At 43.2% G+C, this 21,415-nt stretch overlaps 1 protein-coding gene across 11 annotated transcripts in view; it reads left to right on the top strand.

The window, feature by feature from the left end:
- PPM1H (protein phosphatase, Mg2+/Mn2+ dependent 1H) overlaps positions 1-21,415 on the top strand; it is a 288,801-nt gene that overhangs the window by 192,172 nt on the left and 75,214 nt on the right. For all 11 annotated transcript variants that reach the window (XR_013401193.1, XR_013401192.1, XR_013401191.1 and 8 more), the window contains exons 5-6: positions 2,706-2,790; positions 20,379-20,497. Coding sequence is in view for 2 of the 11 variants with exons in the window: in XM_077954667.1 (XP_077810793.1) it covers positions 2,706-2,790; positions 20,379-20,497 (204 nt within the window). In the remaining 9 variants the exon portion in view is untranslated. The remainder of the gene's footprint in view (positions 1-2,705; positions 2,791-20,378; positions 20,498-21,415) is intronic.

The raw sequence follows: 21,415 nt of genomic DNA, 5'->3' as shown, positions 1-21,415 counted from the left end.
GGATATAGCAACAAAAGGGCCGTTTGTTGATTCAGGTGACAGTAGCTGGGTGTAGAGGAAGGCAAGAAGTTAATTTACTTCTGTTTGAGGGATCCATGCGAGGTGAGGAAGTAGATAGACCCTGAATGTAGATTATCGTCAATTTATGAGGCTTAGGTTCTTAGGAAAGAAAAATGGACTTTTCAAAGGTGGAGTTTGGATTAGGAGAGTATCATCTGTTTGGTTTTGGTTTTGCTTTGATTTTAAACAGAATGCTTTAGCATGGTTTTGTTCTATGGGCAGAGATCCAGTGGAAAGAGAGGTCAGAAATACAGGAGTTGGGAGGAACTGACATTGGGAGAACCCCGTGTGGGAAGTGACAGACAGACAAACTCTGGTCAGGAAGAGAAGGGGAAAAGATAGCTGAGGAGCAGTGAATGTCTTGCTGAAGGCCCCTCTTTCCTCTGTAAAATCACCCCATGTGACTTGGTTAAATGAACATCTGCTGCCTTTTAGTTCTTTTCTCTTCCTGCCTCAAATTCAAGGAACAGTTTCTTCTAAGTTCTTTCATCTGCTCTTTTAGTCAGCAAACATTCAGTGGGCCCCTGCTCTGTGACAGGCATGACCTAAGTCTTTGGAGTCACCAGGCCCCTGAGCTCCTGACACTCAGTTCCTAGAGGAGCTGCTTTCATGGCCTGATTGGGCATGCTGGCTCTTCCTAGTCCACGCCTGGGAATTCAACTGCAATTCAGGGGCCGTGCAGAAAAAGAGGAAAAAGTTAAGAGTAGCTTTAGGCAAAATCTTGAAAGAGGAGATTACCTTTGGGATTTATCACATAATAACTTTCACTCCAGCTCCCCGGATTCTCAGGGGCCCTCTAGATCCTGTAAGATTAGGCCCAAACCTAGAATTTCCTGACCCCGCCCCCTTTCAAATTCTCCTGTGTTTCTCCATCCTGTCAAAACTCCTACTCCCTTATTATAGTCATACTCACCTGGTAATTAGAACAAAGACCATTGGAATTAATTCACGCTGATTTGTGAATGGTGGATAACACCTTAGTGGGGGTGGGGTAATAGTGATCGCATTTTCCAAGTGGCTCCTGTTTATAAGAAGGGATCTTTAACTTGTCATATTTCAGACAGCATAATAAAAGTGATAGGGAGTATTCGAAGAGGCCTCATCTTCTCACAGTCAGTTCCCCTAAACTTTTCCATTTTCTCACAGCTTCCACTGTTTTTTTTGTTTTTTTTTTTTGCCTAGAGTCATAAGTTATCTAAAGCTCCTAAGATTTTTGTCATCATTCTTTCCCTTCCTGGATGTACCCCCTACCCTTTCCTGTTTCTATGACAGCAGCAACTAGGGCACAGGTGGTGAGGGGTTGGGGGTGGGGTCATGACAGCTGCAGCCATTTATAGGGATTGTTTCCAAGTCAGGGACTGCCTCTGCATTGGGAGGGAGGGATGCCCAGAGGCCTCTTGGCACAAATAATGCAGCCTCCCTAGAATGAAGAAGGCATCCACTCAGAGCTGAGCTGATCGAAGGCATTTCCCATGTTGGTGGCTCCTCACCGAGAAGCATGTCAGCTCTCAGGTCTCTAGCTCCCTGATGCCTGGGAGCAGTTGGGTTCATATAGAATGCAATTCCCCAAGCCACTTCCATTTGTTGTAGAAATGACAACATTCTGCCACAACCGATCGATAGCTGAAAAGTGGCTGTCAGGAACCACTTTGGAATCAGAAGTTCTGAGAACAGGAGGCACCGCTGGGAATAAGCCCAGGAAAGGTTGCTCATGGTTATCGATCCTGCAGCCTCTCCTGTAGACATCTGCTTCAGGGAATGCTGTTCCCTCAAAAGTCCTTGACTGGGCAATAGCTCTTAGATACATTTTTTTTGGAGTGTATGAGTTTCCTGAGCCTTGAGATGAGTGGTTTTTTGTTGTTGTTGTTGTTGTTTTTTCCTGGACCCAGGATATCACCCTAGAAACTCAACAGTTTAGGCCACACATTCTCAGATTTTGACATGCTTATGAATCACCAGGGGATCTTATTACAATGCAGATTCTGATACAGTAAGTTGGGTGGAACCTGAGATTCTGCATTTCTCACAAGCTCCCAGGTGAAGTCAATGCTGCTGGCCCACAGGATCATTTGAGTAACAGGGATCTGGAGCTGCACTGTCAAATACATTCAACACTAGCCATGTGTCACTGCTTAAACTTAAAGCTACGTTCATTAAACTTCAATAAAATGAAAAATTCAGTTCCTTGCCTGCACTAACCACAATTTAAGTGCTTAGTACCCACATGTGGCTAGTGCCTGCCATATTGGACTGCACAGACAAAAACATGATCACAGAAGGTGCTATTGGATAACCCTGGGCTAGAGCAGGACTCTGTTGCATCATTCATTCATTCATCCATCCATCCATTTATTCACTGAGCATTTGTTATGTGCCAAGAAGTATGCTTGGTGCTGGAGCATTGAGGCACACTTCCAACTAGCAGAAAACGTACACATAAGCTGACTAGAATGCAATGCACTTAAAAGAGAGATGCCTCTCATGTGGTGAGGGATCCAGAGCTGGGAACGGTGAACCCTGCCATGCAAGTGGGAGAACAGAAACATCTCTTGGCATTTCATGTGTGATCTGAACCAAGCAATGGTTGTGACAGAATCGGAGCATTTATGAGATTGGCTACTGACAATGCATTTTCACCATTTCAGGGCCATAATCGTCAGAAATGGAGAAATTATCCCCATGTCTTCAGAATTTACCCCCGAGACGGAGCGCCAGCGACTTCAGTACCTGGTAAGAGTCATCTAGGCTTGGCAGAGGGCAGTGGCATCAGGGATGGCATCGGAGCTGTTCTGGAGGAACACGTTGCTACTGACATGGGAGCAGGCTCACCGCATTCAAATGACATATGGTATTAACTCCCCCCCACACACCTTCTGGATCACACATCCTGGCTTCGTGTGTGACGACACACTCCACCTCCGTGAATTTATTATTGTGGCTGATTTTCTCCCATCTGTGACCAATTGAAAACATGGTGTGCTCTGGTTTTTTGTTTTTTTTTTTTTAAATGGCTTCTTATGTACAATGTGAGATGCAGTTTCAAAAAACACAGATACCTTCTTCCATGGCCTGCTACTCACTTTAACTCAAACAGGGAACTTGGTCTGATTCCCGTCGTGAGGAAGAATCTGCCGACATGGCAGCTCTAAGGTCTCTGCAGACACGCCACTACTTCATGCTCAGATATGAAGTCTTACAGGCCCTTTGGGAAAGGTGCAGGTGTCAGAAAATCTGTTTCTATCCTGAAAGTAAGTTCTCTATGTAGATTATTCTCTTTGGAATGAAATTATGCGCAGACTCAGTTTTCTGGGAAACAGAATAGACTCACTTCCTTGTCTTCAAATTCCAGGGGCAAGGGTATTAGGCTTAGAATCTCGGTTTAAAGTGACTCTGGTAATCATCCCAGGTGACTTTGGGGCAGATACCTCTAGGGACTAACCCTGTGAATTGTAGTTCTGTGGATGAAATATTTTCTTGCCAACTGGATTTCTTTGTAGACAACACAGCTAAAGTAGTGCCCATCTGCTCTTAGGAAAGAATTGATCCAGGCTACTCAAAAAGGACTTTGTTCGCGTCTCTGCATTTCAGTATGTGTGGTCAGGATTTAATTAATTTGGTCGATTTAGAAAGTAACTCTGCACTTTCCCTCCATTCCATGTCTGTGTTTTCGATCGTTTTATTCTATGAACTGTGTCGCTTTAACTACCTATTTGGTGTATAAGATAGCAGGAATCCAAAATTATTGTAAAAACAGTACTTCAGTCTTTCACCTACTGTTGCTTTCTAACCTTTGTGGTGGTGTCTTAAGCTGATAAACTTGCAACCACTACTAGGGAATCCAGGCTTCAGACCTCATTGTTTTCTTTGGTGGTCTAGGCCGGTGGAAGGGACCCCACCGCAGCCAACAGATCTTCATTCTGGCCCCAGCTGTGTTACCAGCTGGATAGTTTTGCACAAGTTTCTTAACCTTTCCTGACCTCGGTTTATCACTTGTGAAATGGAGAGCTAGATGATAGGGTCACCAAGGGCCTTTGAGCTGCAAGGGTCCCTCCAAGTAGAATTAATTACAGCTGGCCTTTCTGCCCCCTGTCTGACTTTGTCCACTCTATTCCACAAGGCTATCCAAGTGACCTTATTATGCACCTTGTCACTCCCCTGTCTAAAAGCCTTTGGCTCCCCACAATTTACAGGATGCAGACTGCCCTTCTTGGCCGTCCTGAAATCCTGGCCTCTGCCCACATCTCCAGTCCTATCTCAATCTTGCTACCACCACCACTGCCACCAGGCATCCCATGCTCTAGCCACAGAGAACTACCTTCCCTTTCCAGGACATACCATGATTTCTCTGATCTCTCACCCCCGTGCCTTTGGAAGTGTGGTCTGCCTGGATGGCCTTGTCTTTCTTCTCTGTCAGGAAAACTCCTTTTCATTCTTTGAGACCCTAGCACAAATGTCACTTCTTCTGCAAAGTGTCCCCTAATCCTCCTAGGGAGTCAGTCCCCAGTGCTTGTACCACAGCATGCACATCCCTGTGGTGTGGCTCTCAGTGTATGGTGTTGCTTGTTCAGGTCTCTCCCTGTCTTCAGACTGAGTTCTAGAGGGCAGGCCACCTACCTTCGTCACCTCATATTGCCGGTATTCAGCACAGCCCCTGGCACAGAGGAGATATGGAATCAGTATCTGTTTACTGAATAGAAGATTAAAAACAGGCGGAGCACAGTGGCTCACGCCTGTAGCACTTTGGAAGGCTAAAGTGGGAGGATCGCTTGAGACCAGGAGTTCAAGACCAGTCTGAGCAACATGGCAAAATGCTGTCTCTACAAAACAAATCCAAAAAAAAAAAAATTAGCCAGGCGTGGTGGTGTGTGCCTGTAGTCCCAGCTACTCAGGAGGCTGAAGTGGGAGGATCTCTTGAGCCCAGGAGGCAGAGGTTGCAGTGAACCGAGACTGCACCACTGCACTCCTGGGGCAGCCGGGGTGACAGAGTGAGACCTTGTCTCTTTAAAAAAAAAAAAAAGATTAAAAACAATATTCATATTGCCTTCTAGATTATTACCAAACAGTCCTTTCTCTTCTGTGCTCCACCCAAACATTTTACAGCAGGGTATGAAGTCTTTGCCTCCCTTGCCTCTATGATCCCCTATCTTCATCACCTCCCATTGTGTTTTTGTTTCTTGTTTTGAGACAGGGTCTCACTCTGTCGTTCAGTCTAGATTGTAGTAGCACAACCATGGCTTACTGTGGCCTCAACGTTCTAGGCCCAAGCAATCCTCATACCTCAGCCTCCGTTTAGCTAGGACTACAGGTGCGCCACCATGCCTGGCTAATTAGTTTTTTCTTTTGTAGAGATGGGGGTCTCACCATGTTGCCAGGGCTGGTAAACTCCTGGGCTGCAACAGTCCTCTCACCTCAGCCTCCCAAATTGCTGGGGGTTATAAGCGTGAGCCACCACGCACAGCCCACCTCCTGCTCTTTACTGAAACCCATTCCCTATTCAGGTTGCTGTTTTCCTATGACAGGCAATGAATAATAAGTTAACTTTTTGCACTTTCTGTTTTAAAATGATTTCATCTTTTCATGTTACAAGAATGGACCTGGGAGGTTAACTTGGTTGGGGGAAGTATAGGAATGCTGACATTTTCAGATTCCCAAATGTCAGTAGTATATTTCGGGATGGCTGAAATAAGATGCATGTGGCTTCAGATCTCAGCTTTGTCACGTAAGTGTATGTAATTTCCACAGGGAACTTCAATGACTCCCTATTTCTTCATCAGTAATGGGATAGAAAACTTCAGAAGGCCGTGTAAGGACCAACACATGCCTACTGTTTTGTGACACACAGTACTACTCATTGAGCTATTGTTTGAGGAATTAAAGTCTTACCACTACAAACCTGTCTTCATCTGTTTGGGCTGCTGTAGCAAAATACCATAAACTGGGTAGTTGATAAACAACAGAATTAATTTCTCACAGATTTGGAGGCTGGGAAGTCTAACATCAAGGTGCTGGTAGAGTCAAGGTCTGGTGAGGGCTCTACTTCCTGGTTTGTAGACGACCATCTTTTTTTTAAAAAAAAAACAAAAAACAAAAAACAAAAAACTTCATGTGGCAGAAGGAACAAGAATGATCCCTGGAGCCTCTTTCTTTTTTTTTTTTTTTTTGAGATGGAGTTTCGCTCTGTCTCCCAGGCTGGAGTGCAGTGGCCAGATCTCAGCTCACTGCAAGCTCTGACTCCTGGGTTCATGCCATTCTCCTGCCTCAGCCTCCCGAGTAGCTGGGACTACAGGCACCCACCACCACGCCCGGCTAATTTTTTGTATTTTTAGTAGAGATGGGGTTTCACCATGTTAGCCAGGATGATCTCGATCTCCTGACCTCCTGATCTGCCCACCTCGGCCTCCCGAAGTGCTGGGATTACAGGCGTGAGCCACCATGCCCAGCCTTGGAGCCTCTTTTATAAGGGCACTAATCCCATTTATGAGGGCTCTACCCTCATGACCTAATCAATCCCCAAAGGCCCCACATCTAAATACCATCACGCTGGGGATCTGGCTTCAACATGTGAGTTTTAGGGAGATACATTCAGTCTGTAGCAAAAATCCCACTGGCCTGCAAACCAGGATAATTTTTTTCTTGTTTTTATTTAAGAGCCATTTCTAACATTGCTAAGGTTAATGCATAATTCGGTGTCGCTCTTGAACACTCAGTGTGGACACTATTAATTCACAGAACCGAATCTAATGTCTGAATTTTTAAAAGGTGAGAATGCTGTCCATATCCTTTTTAATCCTTACTCCTAAATCAAATGGGTTGCTCCAGTTTATAACTAAAAACATTTCTCCTCAGACATCAGGAGTTTAAATGATCAGAACATAAAATACCCTGAGTTAGAATACTCATAGCATAAAATAATCTAATGGTGAAATCTTTATGGTAAAATATTTGAGGGAATTAGAGATTAACAGTGTAAAATCTTGAAAATAGTATTGGCCAGGCACAGTGGCTCACACCTGTAATCCGAGCACTTTGAGAGGCCAAGGTGGGCAGATCACGAGGTCAGGAGTTCGAGACCAGCCTGGCCAACATGGTGAAACCCCGTCTCTACTAAAAATACCAAAAAAATTTAGCTGGGTGTGGTGGCATGCACCTGTAATCCCCGCTACTCAAGAGGCTGAGGCAGGAGAATTGCTTGAACCCGGGAGGCGGAGGTTGCAGTAAGCCAAGATCGTGCCACCGCAACTCCAGCCTGGGCAACAGAGCAAGACTCTACCTTGGTGGGGAGAGGAGTGGAGAAAATAGTATCAACTTTGAGAGGAAAATAGGAGTGTGATGTGGATTTCTCCCAGCCCAGCCCAGTCATGAGTCATGTGACCTCTAGCTTCCCCTCATACTATGTCTCTGAATCTCCTTTCTTCCTGAATGAAATGGGTAGCAATACTTCCTTTCAGGTACTCATAGCATGCTCAGAAATTAAAATGAAAAGTAATTGCATGGTAATATAAAATGCAGTATACTGTGTTATAATTTTAAATGCATGTAACCCTACTGATTCATTATTTTAAACATTCATTCCCTTGACTGATTACAAAATAGTTCAGTACAATGATAGTTGTATCATCTTCTTTATGGGGCCTCACCAGTTAGTAGTCACTGAAAAATAAAGTGTATTCCTTCTTCTTAGGCCAAATCAAATTTTATTTTTAGGGTATATGAAGAAACATCTATGATAGAGTCATTAAAACTTCTGGGTCCCTAGCCACTTGAATTGAACAGATGTCTGCAGTCCGGGTCTGTTTGACTTGTAGAAATGGTTAATGCTTTTCTTGCTAGTGGAAAAGGTGATCAGAGTCCTTTCTACATGAAGCATTTTGATCCACATCGAAGAGGAATGTTCAGTGTTCTTGGTATGCACAGTCTGGACATTTGGGGATTATAGAACTGGAAGCAGATTACAAGATGATGGATGTGGCAGGCACATTAATTTTGTTTGGTCTTGCATTCTGACCTCAGAGGGCCCTTCATGCGGCTCTCTGGGTAATGTGAACTTTGTTTCATAGATTCCCAGGCAGGGTGATTAATTGAGCAGGCTTGAGGGTTTGACGTGTTCACACGGAATGTGGCAGGTGTGTGATGAGGAGTTCAAGGGACGGGCACTCCTGCCCCAGTGCCAGGGAGAGCTGATGATCCTCAGTCGTGACTAACCTTTGCTCTTCTGTTGCTGGGTTTTGTTTCTAATGTTTCCAGGGTGGTTGAAATAAAATATTTAAGGGGCTTCACCAAGCAGGACAGAATGTTTTGGCAGGGTCAAGGCTCTGATAGGAGGGAAGGGGCTCTGGTTGATGGACATTTCACAACAGATTGTACTGCTCTGATGCTGTGACCCCAAGGAAATCACCCCTACCTTTGCTTCAGGTCACAGCCAGAAATGGATTTCCCTCAGGAGACCTCCAAAGCCCTGAGGTATGAGAGTGATAGTTTTCCCTCCATTCTGCCGAGACATATTTATAAACGCTGATTTGATTACATTAAGATGTGCCGGTGTCATCATATCTTCAAATAACATCCTTCTGTCCTTGCAGAATAATCCAAGTTTGCAGCTGTTTTTCATCAAGGGCAATGTATAGAAGAGATGAACATGGGTTTCAAGTACACATTTGATGAACACAAGTGCAACATTATCTGAGGTGATTTCTTGCGATGTCCTTGGAACTACCCCCAGCTCTCAACGCCGAGCCGGGTTCTGTTTGTCTGCTGTTTCCCTGGTGCTGCTTGGCTCTCTGGGATTTTTCCTGCTCAAGAATTATCTCCAGAGAAGTATTCCTTAAGCCTGAACCTGCTGTGAAGACAGGAGGCTATAACTGGGGAGGTTCAAGTGTGCTGGTGGGTCAAAATGACAGGTACATCACCTTGTCATCCCACCTAACATTGAGAGCAGGTGGCTAAACCCGGCAAGCCTGGCTTTATTCAAAAAGAGACAGTTCCCCATCTCCCTGCTTTGCTCCTTAGGAGAATGTCTGAGTCATTTAAAAAATCCACTCCAGTCCCACCTCCTTCCTCATTTAACCCCCTTTAGTAAAACGGCATATGAGGTTCAAATTTTCTCATTATAAAATGGCAAACTAAAAGCTATTGTGGCATTTTTTTCTATTTACAGTAGGTTCCCTGGATCATGTAGAAATTTAAATGTGAACTTCTCTTAAAATCTTCATAAACGAGGCAGAATTTTATTCATATTCAGTTCTGTAATAGTTTATACATACAAACTCGGTTCTTGTTACTTTGAGATTTTTGACAACAAATTAAGACCCAGAGTTCTTTATGAAAGAATCCAACCTATACATATTTGGATCTCAGCCATTTCACATTGTTTCTTCATTTTTTTAACCCAAACCAGGCTATTCTATTCCTGCACTGTAAATCAGGCAGCCAGCCTTGGCTCTGGAAAAGCTGTCTCATTTGACTGTTAGCGTGACCGTTAGTGATCACCAGTGGCTTGGCTGACATTATTCATTTCATTTCATTCTTGACCTTAGACTTTCTATCTTGATAAATCATCTTGAATTGCAAGGCTTCCAATCTGCTTCTCATATAATCTGATGAGATTTTCCCCCTCTAAGGGCAAGAAAAAGGAGAGATTACTCAATTAAAAAAAAAAAAAAAGATTTGTATTATGCACGGAAAATTCTCATTTCGATTACTTTCTCTCAAATGCTGTGAAGTCTGAACATTTAAAAAATTAATTAATGTATAAGTTTTAGGTAGAGGATTCTAGTTTTTAGAGAACTTTACAAACTCTTTTCTATCATGGAATCTGCCATCTCATTTATCTTATTTAACATGAGTATTCTTATTTTCCACATTCTGCTGATGGGGTGGAAATTGGAACAACTCCTTTGAAAAAGAGTTTGGCAGTCTCCCTAAAGTTGAAAGTGCTGTGGTCCAGCAGTGTTACTCCTAAGTGTGTACCTAACAGAAATGTGTACGAATGTTTACCAAAAGACCAGAGCGTGCATAGCAGCACTGTTTGTAATAGCTTAAATGGGAAACTATCTGAATGCCCTTGGAGACTAGAATGGGTAAATAAATAATGAAATAGTCACAGGATGGAATTAACGTACAGCACGGAGAATAAGCAAGTTGCAATTACACACAGCGTGTGTAATTTCGCAGACTTAATACCTAGCAAACAGGGCATTCTGTAGGATTTCAGATGAAGCACAGAGACAGGGCCAGTCTTGAAGTCGAAGTAGTGCCCCTTTGGGGCTGTGGCAGTGATTGGGTGGGTTCCTGATGATGGGGCGCTGGTCCCAGGGTGCTGTTAATGTTCTGTTTCTTGATCTGGATGCCAGCTACACAGGTGTGTTCAATTTGTGAAACTCCATCAGCTTGTATGCATATGAGAAGAGCACTTTACCACATATAATTCACTGAAAAGTTTCAGTAGTTTCGCTTTATTTAACTCTATGTATCCTTTCTTTAACTGCACATTACCCTTTGCAGGAGGGGCCATCTTTGGTGCCGATGTCTGCACTCCTGCCTCCTCTCTGCCCCACTCTCTTCTCTCCTAGGAGTACCTTCAGGTGCCGTGCTGTCTCCCACTTCCCTGCCTTTGCTGTGGCCACACTTGCCCCCAGAGCTCTTGCCTGACCAACTCTTAAGCTCTTTTGCAGATTCTCTCTGATCCTCTTCAGTATGTGACCCACTCCGTTCCTTAGTCCCTGCGAATGGCTCCATTTCTGCCTGTAAGCTGTCCTCAGCCTCCCTCACTGGTGTGTGTAAGCTCTGAGCAGAGGGGCCTCTTTTTGTGTTCTTTGAGCCCCAAACCCTTAGCCCCTGATACTTAGCCTATGTAAGGGCTGAAATGTTAAGTTGCGTGAATTCCTTTGTCTGGATACCCAAAGCCCTGGGACAGTCTCCTTGGCTGACACTACTCACTGGCCAGCTGACCACAAAGCAACAGGAAAAAAAAAATGATAAAAAGGAGGAAGAAAATGAGGAAGCATTTTGTATTCCCTAGCATGCAATTTGGAGTAACCTCAAAGCCCCATCTTTGTGTCCACTGGAAGGCTGGTGCTCCGCCCTCCGCTGGAGCCCCGGTCACCTTAGACTATCCCATAACCAGGTCTAGTTTCCCTCCCTGGGGTCTGAGTTCCCTGCTTTTAGCTACTCTTTTCTCCTTGCCCTGCTGAGGTGCTCAAAACTCTCCCTGAGCCCAGGAAGGTGGAGCTGGGGGCCATGTGCTCTAGAGTGAGACAGCCTTGGGTTCAGGTTGCTCACCTGCTCTAGACTTCTGGCCTCCATCTTCCCTAGTGAGAGGCTTACTGGAAGGTTCTGGAAGGTGCCTTTTCTTCAGACTTGTTCCCTCCTGTTATGCCTCCATCCGTCAGGTACTCAAAGACTTTCTTTGGGATGGAGTTGTTGTATTTTTCCACAGTGCAAACTCATCTCCCTTCTCTTCCTTTGAAACCAGTTTCTGCTCAGGACTAGAGAGGAGAGTGGCCGTAAAAAGACATCCAATTCCCCTATTCCAACTCTGGTGTCCTGCCCTGACACAGTCGGTTATTCCAGCATCCTTTCCTGAGAGGTGTCCTTGTTCCTGGCCAGATATAACCATGTTTGTAAGTTTTCTTTTTTTAGCTGCTCAGATCACTAAGTGACGAGGATATGTCCTATTCTCTTTTTAACAAACCTGTGCTCTTTGGAGTCCCTAAGAGTCTTGGTTACCTGCCTTTGGTCTTGCTAGGGCAGAGGTTATCAAGCTTTCTCCCCCAGCTGATATTTGTGGCACACACATGAATTTGGTGTATACCTCCACCCTCTCCCCTCATTTAGTAGCATTCTGTTGTGTTTCCTTGAAGGAAAACCTCAAAATTTAGGATTAAAATGGAGGTACAAGAAGAGATCCCTTTTTTCTTTTTTATCGCAGGGTGGGCTGATACACTTTAAATTGCATTTTAAGTTTGGGTGTGGTGGCTCATGCCTGTAATCCCAGCACTTTGGGAGACCAAGGCAGGTGGATCACCTGAGGTCAGGAGGTTAAGACCAGCCCGGCCAACATGGTGAAACCCCGTCTTTACTAAAGATACCAAAATTAGCCAGGCATGGTGGCACATGCCTGTAGTCCCAGCTACTAAGGAGGCTGAGGTGGGAGAATCACTTGAACCCAGGAGGCTGACATTGCAGTGGGCCAGGATTGCATCACTGCACTCCAGCCTGGGCAACAGAGTGAGAATCCATCTCAAAAAAATAATAATAATAATAATAATTGCATTTTAATATCAACTGCTAATTTATAGGTTTCTCATCTGCAGGCTTATTAAGTAAAGAAGAGACATAGCGTTATTATTTAGATATTCTTAGGATTTGTAAAATAACATTACGGGGTTTTAAAAACCACATGCAGCCATACATATGTATATTTATGGGAAGACATCTATCAATTTATAAGAAGCTAACTAAATCCAAACTACATGGGTCCAGGATGGTTTTTATACAATATGGGCCTCAGTTTTAACTTTTTCAAAAGATTGAAGGCTGTGTTATTTTATAGTTTAAATAATCACTAAGTTGTGATTGTGTAGAGCAGGTCAGAATGTTCTGCATTCATTCTTCTAGCAAATACTTATTTAGCGCCTTTACTATGTTGGGTGCTATGCTAGGCACTGGAGTGTAGCTAAGATTTTAATAATGATGAACACATGGCCGGGCATGGTGGCTCATGCCTCTAATCCCAGCACTTTGGGAGGCTGAGGCAGGCGGATCACCTAAGACCAGGAGATCGAGACCAGCCTGGTCAACACAGCAAAATCCTATCTCTACTAAAAATACAAAAATCAGCCGGACATGGTGGTATGCACCTGTAATCCCAGCTGCTCAGGAGGCTGAGGCAGGAGAATTGCTTGAACCCGGGAGGCAGAGGTTGCAGTGAGCTGAGATCACACCACTGCACTCTAGCCTAGGCAACAGAGCAAGACTCTGTCTCAAAAAATAAAAATGAAAAAATTAAAATGATGAACACATTTAAGTGTAGCTGGTATTCTCATATACCCAATGGCTTATATGACTAACTTACGTCACTATACAGATGTTTCTAACGTAAATAAATCCAAATAACATCACCAAAGAGAAAAGGTCAGAATGTATCCAGCATATCAGATAAATAAGGAATGTTTAGGAGACTATCCAGAATTTTTATTTTGCAGACAGAAGTGGGATGTTAATGTGAGTTTGCCCCTCTTGGATTTGGTCCACAATTTTAATAGACCAGCATCCCTATGAAATGTGGCTTGAGAAGGGGCATTAATCATGTATATATATTTATGAACTGCTCAGTTATGGACAATGGGGAGTAAACCATACCAAAATTGTCCATGCATCTTGTAAGTTTAAAGTTAGGAAATCAACCGGGCATGGTGGTTCACACCTGTAATCCCAGCACTTTGGGAGGCCGAGGCAGGTGAATCACCTGAGGTTAGGAGTTCTAGACCAGCCTGGTCAACATAGTGAAACCCTGTCTCTACTAAAAATAGAAAAATTTGCTGGGCATGGTGGTGTGCACCTGTAACCCTAACTACTCGGGAGGCTGAGGCAGGAGAATCGCTTGAACCCAGGAGGCGGAGGTTTCAGTGAGCCAAGATTGCGCCCTTGCACTCCAGCCTGAGTGACAAGAGTGAAACTCTGTCTCAAAGAAAAAGGTCAGGAAATTATTAGCAAACTGTCAAATTCCTGCCCCAACACTTTACAGACTTTGGGCTTATTGCTTATGGTAAATTCAAAGTGAAATCATTTTAAAGACTCAGGACTCCAGAATGCTGACTTGCGCAATGCTTCCAGAGGCACAGACCAGTACAAATGAAGTAATTCTAGCCAGTCATGGTCACCTGAATTCTGGGCAGGCCCTAAGAAGTTTCCAAATCCCCAAGTTGTTTGGCCACTCTGCTTTTGCCGACAAAACATATCTGTGCTGGCCTGATGGGAATCTGCAGCTTCCACATCCCCACGTTGGAGCCAGGTCCCTGCCCTGGTTGCCTCTTCTCCAGAATTTTGACTTTCCCTAAAATTATTAGAACAAGAAGCAGTAACGCTTTTCTCAACAATCTTTTAAAACTTGCTTTAAACACTGGGTTCTCAAAAAACTTAATTTTTAGAGGGTTTTCTTTTCAAATGGAAGTAATCTGTGTCCAATGGTCAAAATATCCATGATTATGGGTACATTAAAAAGAAAACCCTCAGATAACCTTTTTTAATATTTTGATGACTGTACATGTGTAAACATGTGTGCATATAAGACTATATATATAGACTTTTATGAGTGCACAAAAAGATAGACTAACAAGCATAAATGTTTTCCTCTGAAAATCAACAGGTTTTTACAAATTGTGTGCAGCCATGTATTTTAGCATCTCATTTTTCATTAAGCAACCATATGTTTGCTCTGTTTGTACCAAGTTCTTGAGATGAGTTCCTTTAACACCATTAACTCCATAGGGTTTGACATATGCAACAGCAGTAAGTATTGAATGTGCTGGTAAGGAAGTGGGCGGTGATTTTTTAAAAAAGAGAGAGTGGCAAAAATACATCACAGGTACACATGGTGTACTTATAAATTATGTGGTAAGCATGATTATGACAGAAAATGAATCATGCCACCTGTGCTGTGTCAGTTAGCAAGAGGGAAGAAAAATTAGAAGGATGGAGAAATCTAAGAGTGTGGCATCAGTATCACTTGGGGAGCAAGTATGACAGTATTTCCTCAGAACTAAGTCACCTGTTTGTTTGTTTTTTAACATATCTGAATTTTATATTTGATTTTTGCTGCCAGCCAGGGGACAGACATGACATGTCATCTCCTGGACATACGTGAACATCAAAAGGGCAGACACCTGCAGGGGTGGAAAAGATTTCCTCACCCATCACAAGGTCCCCCATAACAAAAGATAAGATAAACAAGAGAAAACCTTACAAATCTCTTTAATGCAAGTTTTACATGACACAGGAGACTTTATGAGAAATTGAAGACCTAAAGAAATAGGTAAACTTGTATATTTTTATGCTTAAGTTTGAGGAAGACTGGACAGTGATGGAGAAATATAATTGGATAAAATGGGTATGATCTAATGGGAACAAACTGGGAAGAATTTAGCAAGGCTCTTTGTTCAGATTCTTCTGTATCCCTGTGTCTTCAGAGTTAAAGATGTTTCTTTCCTCTGGATATGGGGAGGGCACCTCTGGAATGAGAATCCTGTGACCTGCTTCAGGAGAGAGGGACAAGGGGAAATTGAGAGACTTTCCCGTTTCTGCTGTCTCCTCAAATGCCAAGGTTCCATATTTTGGGGTAGAATGACCTGAGTACCATCACACCAAACTTTTGTGGGATGGGTGTCCAGCAGCTTGGAAGAAAATCCTGCAGAGAAAAGTGAAGGGCTTGTTAAGCATCACTGGATCCAACTAATTGTGCAGAGGAGTTTGAGGAGGTGTGAATCAGACTTGTTTAGCCACATTCCTGAAGTGGGAGTCAGAAGTAAGCTGGCTCTAGATCATTGCAAAGCAGGCTTAAGAACTTCCGCACCCTTGGCTTTGAGGCTTCCAGTGCTGTGTGGATTATTTAAAAAATGCTGCGTCACTGTGCTCTCATGAAACACACAACACTTCTGTGTAGAAAATTATGAAAATTCATGATTTAGAGTTGAAAAATGATGAGAGCAGCTGGATTCTAAATGTAAAAGTTTTTGAAACCTTAGCCAACATACTTCACTTCTATATCCCTGATTAAATATGTCCAATAGATAATAAAAATGTGTCTAGGTCTCAGTTGTTACGAAAAGGATAAAATTAAAACTTGAAATGTGAAGAAAGAATTATATATATTTTAATTGGCATCTTTTTTTTATTTCCTAGAAGTAATAAAATGATGGTGCATCTAATGGCATATATGTTTGATGAAATATCATAGCCTGTTGTTATCCTGGGAGAAAGCAAGCAGTTTGTGGAAATCATGAAAGGCTCTGTGTGTGAAGGTGCCTCAGAGCGACACAATGTTTAAGACCCTTTCAAACCTGCACATCCTCAGAGGGAGAGGTTAGGTGGCCCCTGCAGTTATCAAAGCTGTTGAGGAGTTCCCAACTAACCCGCAGACATCTGCTTCAACAGATCTTCTGATACAGCCGCCCAGGCAAATGGATACCAGCCAAAAACAGCCCAAGTGTCCCTGGTTTAAAGCACCATCAAAGGGCCCACTCATCCTCCTGTTAGGAGGCAAAGAGCCTGAAATCTCCACACTTACCCTTGTATGGGGAGAAGAGATTTCTTACCCATTCATGGCTGATGCCCCTATAACAAAAGACAGATTAACAAGAGAAAAGCAAACAAATTGATTTAATATAAGCTTATGTCACACAGATGTCTTCAGAAATAAAGCCCCAAGGAGACAGGGCAAACTGTATTTTTAGGGACAGTCATACAGAAGTTTGATCAAAGGACAAAAGAGTGTGATCTAATGGTAATAAACTCAAGAGTAGGGGTATTTATCAAGGCCTGTTTGTTCAGCATCATCTTGGCATCCCTGTGTGATATTTCTTTCCTCTGGGTATGGTGCAGTGCCCCTCTGGAATTGGGTCTTAATGATCTGTTTTCAGGGGAAGGTCAGCTAGGTCTCATGGCTTGCTTTAGAGGAGGAGTAAGGGGAATTCTTCCTAGTTTCTATGGCCTGCTTCTAGTTTCCTCAAATGCCCAGGTACCACTATTTGAGGTAGTGTGTCCTGAACATGCATCACCTTCTTAGACACAGGGTTTGTTAAGAAATGTGCTCAGGAATGTCCTTTGGATTCTTACCTATTTGTTAATAATACATATGTAATGCCACATATCTGTATTTACACACACAGAGAGCCTTAGTCTGTTTGGTGCTGCTATAACAATACAACAGGCTGAGTAATTTATAAAGAACAAAATTTATCACAGTCCTGGGGTCTAGGAAGCCCCCAGGATCAAGACACCAGTATCTGGTAAGGGCTTTGTTGCTCCGTTTTCACATGGCAGAAGGGGGAAGGGCAAGAGAGTGAACTCCCTCTCACCAGCCCTTTTTCATAGCAGCATTAATTCACAAGGGCTCTACCTTCATGGCCTAAACACCACCCAAAAGGCCTGCCTCCCAACATTGTTGCATTAGGGGTTAAATTGCCAACACACGAATTTTAGGAGACACATTCAGACCATAACATGTCCATTTGTATACAGATGGTTCCCGACTGACTTTTTTTTTTTTTAATCAGGGCAGCCTTCATTTTACAAAACAGAATGAAAGTGACGCTACCTTTTTTTAACTTTCTGATGTTGTGAAAGCAATATGCATTCAGTAGAAATCATACTTCAAATTGGTTTTGAATTTTGATATTTTCCCAGGCTAGGGATATGTGGTATGATACTCCCTTGTGATGCTGCGCAGTGGCAGTGAGCCAGCAGCTCCTAGTCAGCCACACAATCATGAGGGTAAACAACCTCCACTCTACAGTGGACTGTGTTGCCAGATGATTTTGCCCAACTGTACACTAATGTAAGTGTTCTGAGCACATTTAAGGTAGGCCAGGCTAAGCTCTGGTCAGTAGGCTAGTTGTATGAAATGCATTTTGACTTACAATATTTTCAGGTTCTGATGGGTTTATTGGGATGTAACCCCACTGTAAGCAGAGGAGCATCTGTATACATATGTATGTCTTCTACAAAGATCTGTGCATATATGACCCAGCACTCACAAGTTCATGCACACACACATATTGTTTGAAGACCTACTTTTTTACACTTAACGCAACTCTGTGTCGTTGCATATTCTCTATAGTGTCATTGTAAGTGACACCATAGAATTCTCTTGTTTGGGTTTAGGCTGGTTTATTTAATGAGTTATTCGTTCAATGATTTCTTCTAGTTATTTAATGTTATAAATGTCAGAGATATCCTTGTGCCCATACCGTGTGTGGCTCTGTGTGTGTGAGTTCTTTTAACAAGGTTTACTGATTCAGCCTCTGCGTGGTCTAAGTGCAAAGGATCACAGGCCTCTTATGGCCCCTTTACTATCTTTTGTTAAAATGTGTGTGTAGGTTAAAGGTCCAACATATGGTTAGGATGAGGGTTATAACCATGATATTAAGCTCAGGCTCAAGATCCACTCAGTCTTGGGTGAATGACCTTGGGCTAGGTCTTAAGCTCTCCAGGATGTAGTTTTCTCATTCGTCAATCGAGTCTATGACTGATGCTTTGTGAAATTGTTGGGGAGTAAGATCAGGTGTATCAAGTGTCTGGTATGGGGCTGGCACATGGTAACCCCTAAGCCCATGTTAGTCCAGCTTGGGTAGTGGGTCGTATTCATGCTGATACAATCTCAAAGTTCTGAAACATCATAAAGGGCTTATAACAGATGCTGCTGTCCATTGATCACTTATGCCTTTGTTCCTTAATTTTCACGGGTGGACCAAGATAAAAGAGGAATAAAATAGTATGTACCCAGTAGGCATGACTAGCTTCATGGGCCTGTGACTTGTGTGGTCGCACAGGGTGCTATGCTTAGTTTAATGCTCTGCTGTTCCTGTCTTGAAATTCTTAATTTTGAACACAGGCTTCCTCTTTCTGTTTTTCACTGGGCCCCACAAATGATGTAGCTAGTGTTGCCTGTAAGATTGTTAAGGCAGTCTTAGAGTGAAATGAGAACTCACAAAGCACTGAGTGTAGTACTCAGGATATAATAGGAATCAATAATCATTAGGTGACTATAATAATTTTTTGTAAGCAGAAACAACTAAGATAAGATATTAATAGACATTACATGAAAACAGCAGTGTGAGGTATATAATTAATCTCATTTACAGATAAACTGAGGCCCAAGAAATTAAATAACCTGCTAAAACCACATTGCTTATGAAGGCAGAGCTTGGATTCACACCCAAATTTGTCTCACCCAAAGCACCACTGTTGACCTGACCTATTAAGTGTTAGTTGCCTTCATTCCTTCCCAGGAGAACCTCTCTGTAAAACCTTGTATTTAAGCTTACTTGATACCCATCGGTACCGCAAGCGTTACTCCCAGCAGGATTTTCAGAACCCCTCAGAGTGATCCAGAATGTCCGCCAGACCTGGAAACTGTTGAGGCTACAGCAAACGGGAAGCACAGTTCTCCTGCTCACCCTTAGTCACCCTGTCTCATCCCATCCTGTGCTGTCCCCAAGCCTGCCTAGAATTACTTGCTCAGAGTTCCATATCTGGGCATATATGACCAGCCCAGTGACAATATAGCTTGCTTCCTTTGGTTCCTGAAAAACTTAGCATCGGATGACTCATATCTAACTAATACCTCCAGACCTTCATGAGAATCAGTGGGAGATCCACTGGCATTGCGTCCTGGCAAAGTAGCTGTAGGAGATGCCTACGACCCATACACTGAGGACCTGACCATCTGCCTGGTGGCAGGGATCCCTTGCTTTCCTACAGTGCCAGGCTGTGATTTGCTCTGCCCACTCTTTTCCCTGCCAGAAAAGAGAGAAGATCCATTCCACCACGCTGCTCAGAAGCAGGTGGACAGCTTCATGCGGGGAAGTTCTAGTGCAGGCCTGCTTGCGGTGTGTGGCCTCTGAGTAGAGAAGTTAATATGTGAGCATTGCATATGCTAGATTTGAATTTTGAATGTGACAATGAGACTGTTGTTTCAAAGCAATTCCCTAAGTGGCTGTTTGCTCAAGACTTTTGTAGTGTGAACAGAGATTTGGGGGAGGGGGAGAAGCCATCTGCTCCAGAATAGTCTTCGAATGACACGATCAAATGACTGCAGAGCAAACTGGAGGGAGTCCAACAGAAAGTTCCCGTCTGCTGCATCCAGCCCCAACCAGCACTCGAGCCATTGTGTTTATGTGAAAGCTCACACGCAGGTTTCAAAGGCAAGGCCGTGATAACCAGGAATGTGAGTGAGATGAGTGTGGAAAAGGCCACGTCAGGGGAGCTTTCTCACCCCGTATCTCACCAGTATACCATTTGGAAAACTAAAAAGCCAGGCTTTAGAGAGAAGCTCAGTCTTTTTTCCTGATGCCTTCAGCTATGCATTTGGTTACAATCAATGTATCAGATCAAATGAAAAAGTTGCATTCCTTTGTAAGTTCATTTTTATGTGCTCATCTTCTATCAGTGGTTAGACTCTGAAATCTATTTACTTAAAATATGAGGCAATTTTCTTGTTTTTAAAATATGGCCTGTCTCAATTTGCAAAGCATCCTTGATTCTTATTTTGTTTCTCTAAATATGTGTCTGTATGTGTTTTTTCTTTTTCTTTTTGCTATTAGGCATTCATGCAGCCTCACTTGCTGGGAAATGAGTTCACACATTTGGAGTTTCCAAGGAGAGTACAGAGAAAGGAGCTTGGAAAGAAGATGCTCTACAGGGACTTTAACATGACAGGCTGGTAAGAACATGCCTTCCTCCGCCTCGGCACCACACAGTGTGTGTGAAGGAAGCATCACCACCATAAAAAGCCACTTACACAGTTTGGATCAGGAAGCACAGCCAGAGACCTGGGTTTGTGGTGAAGGACAAGGGGCTACACCTGCCTCTGCTATTTTTGCTTAGGACCAAATCACAAGCCTTGGTTTGCCTCTCTGCTTCTTCGAGGCTCTCCTTGGGGACACTGGACCCCGTGAAACTGACCTGATTTCTCACTTCACATGCAGCAAACATTTGAGGGCTTTAAAAACACATGAAGCTTTATCTGTTTAGGTCAGGGTTATTAAAGAGGTAGAATGGCCAAAGGTTTATTGGCCAGACTGACTTGGGTTCAAATCCTGACTCTGATTTTTCTAAATGAGCAAAGTTGGCCAAATTGCTTAACCTCTAGAGCCCATTTTTCCATGGATAAAGTGATAAAAAGATATATCCTTTGAAGGTTCATTATCAAGGCTAAAGTTAATGAGCTATTCTCATTAATATCACATTCAAATTGAAATAAGAACTCTTGTCTAGGGGGTTCTCTTATTCCAAAAACACAACTGTGTAAGCATCAAGACCATTTCTAGAATGGAGCAGTGGCTAAAGTTGACTAAGATCTCATCATTTCTTGTATCTGACTAACAGATATGATGATAAGTACTTACACTCTATGGTTGATATAAGGATTAAATGAGAGTGCAGTGCCTGGCACTGTGTGGGTGAAGATTTGCTCTTGTGCCCTGGCGTCCTAACAAGCGAGCCTCCTGCCAGTCTGGAAGAACATATGAGAATGAGACAATGGACCCTTTCTTCCCCATATCTCCAACAGAGTTGAAGTAGATTTTCTTATCTCTTCCCCATTGACCAAAATAGCAATAGCAGATGGTCACAGCCCAAA

Source organism: Macaca mulatta, chromosome 11, assembly GCF_049350105.2.
Source record: "Macaca mulatta isolate MMU2019108-1 chromosome 11, T2T-MMU8v2.0, whole genome shotgun sequence".
NCBI lineage: Eukaryota > Metazoa > Chordata > Mammalia > Primates > Cercopithecidae > Macaca > Macaca mulatta.
This window is presented reverse-complemented; position numbering and strand designations above follow the sequence as displayed.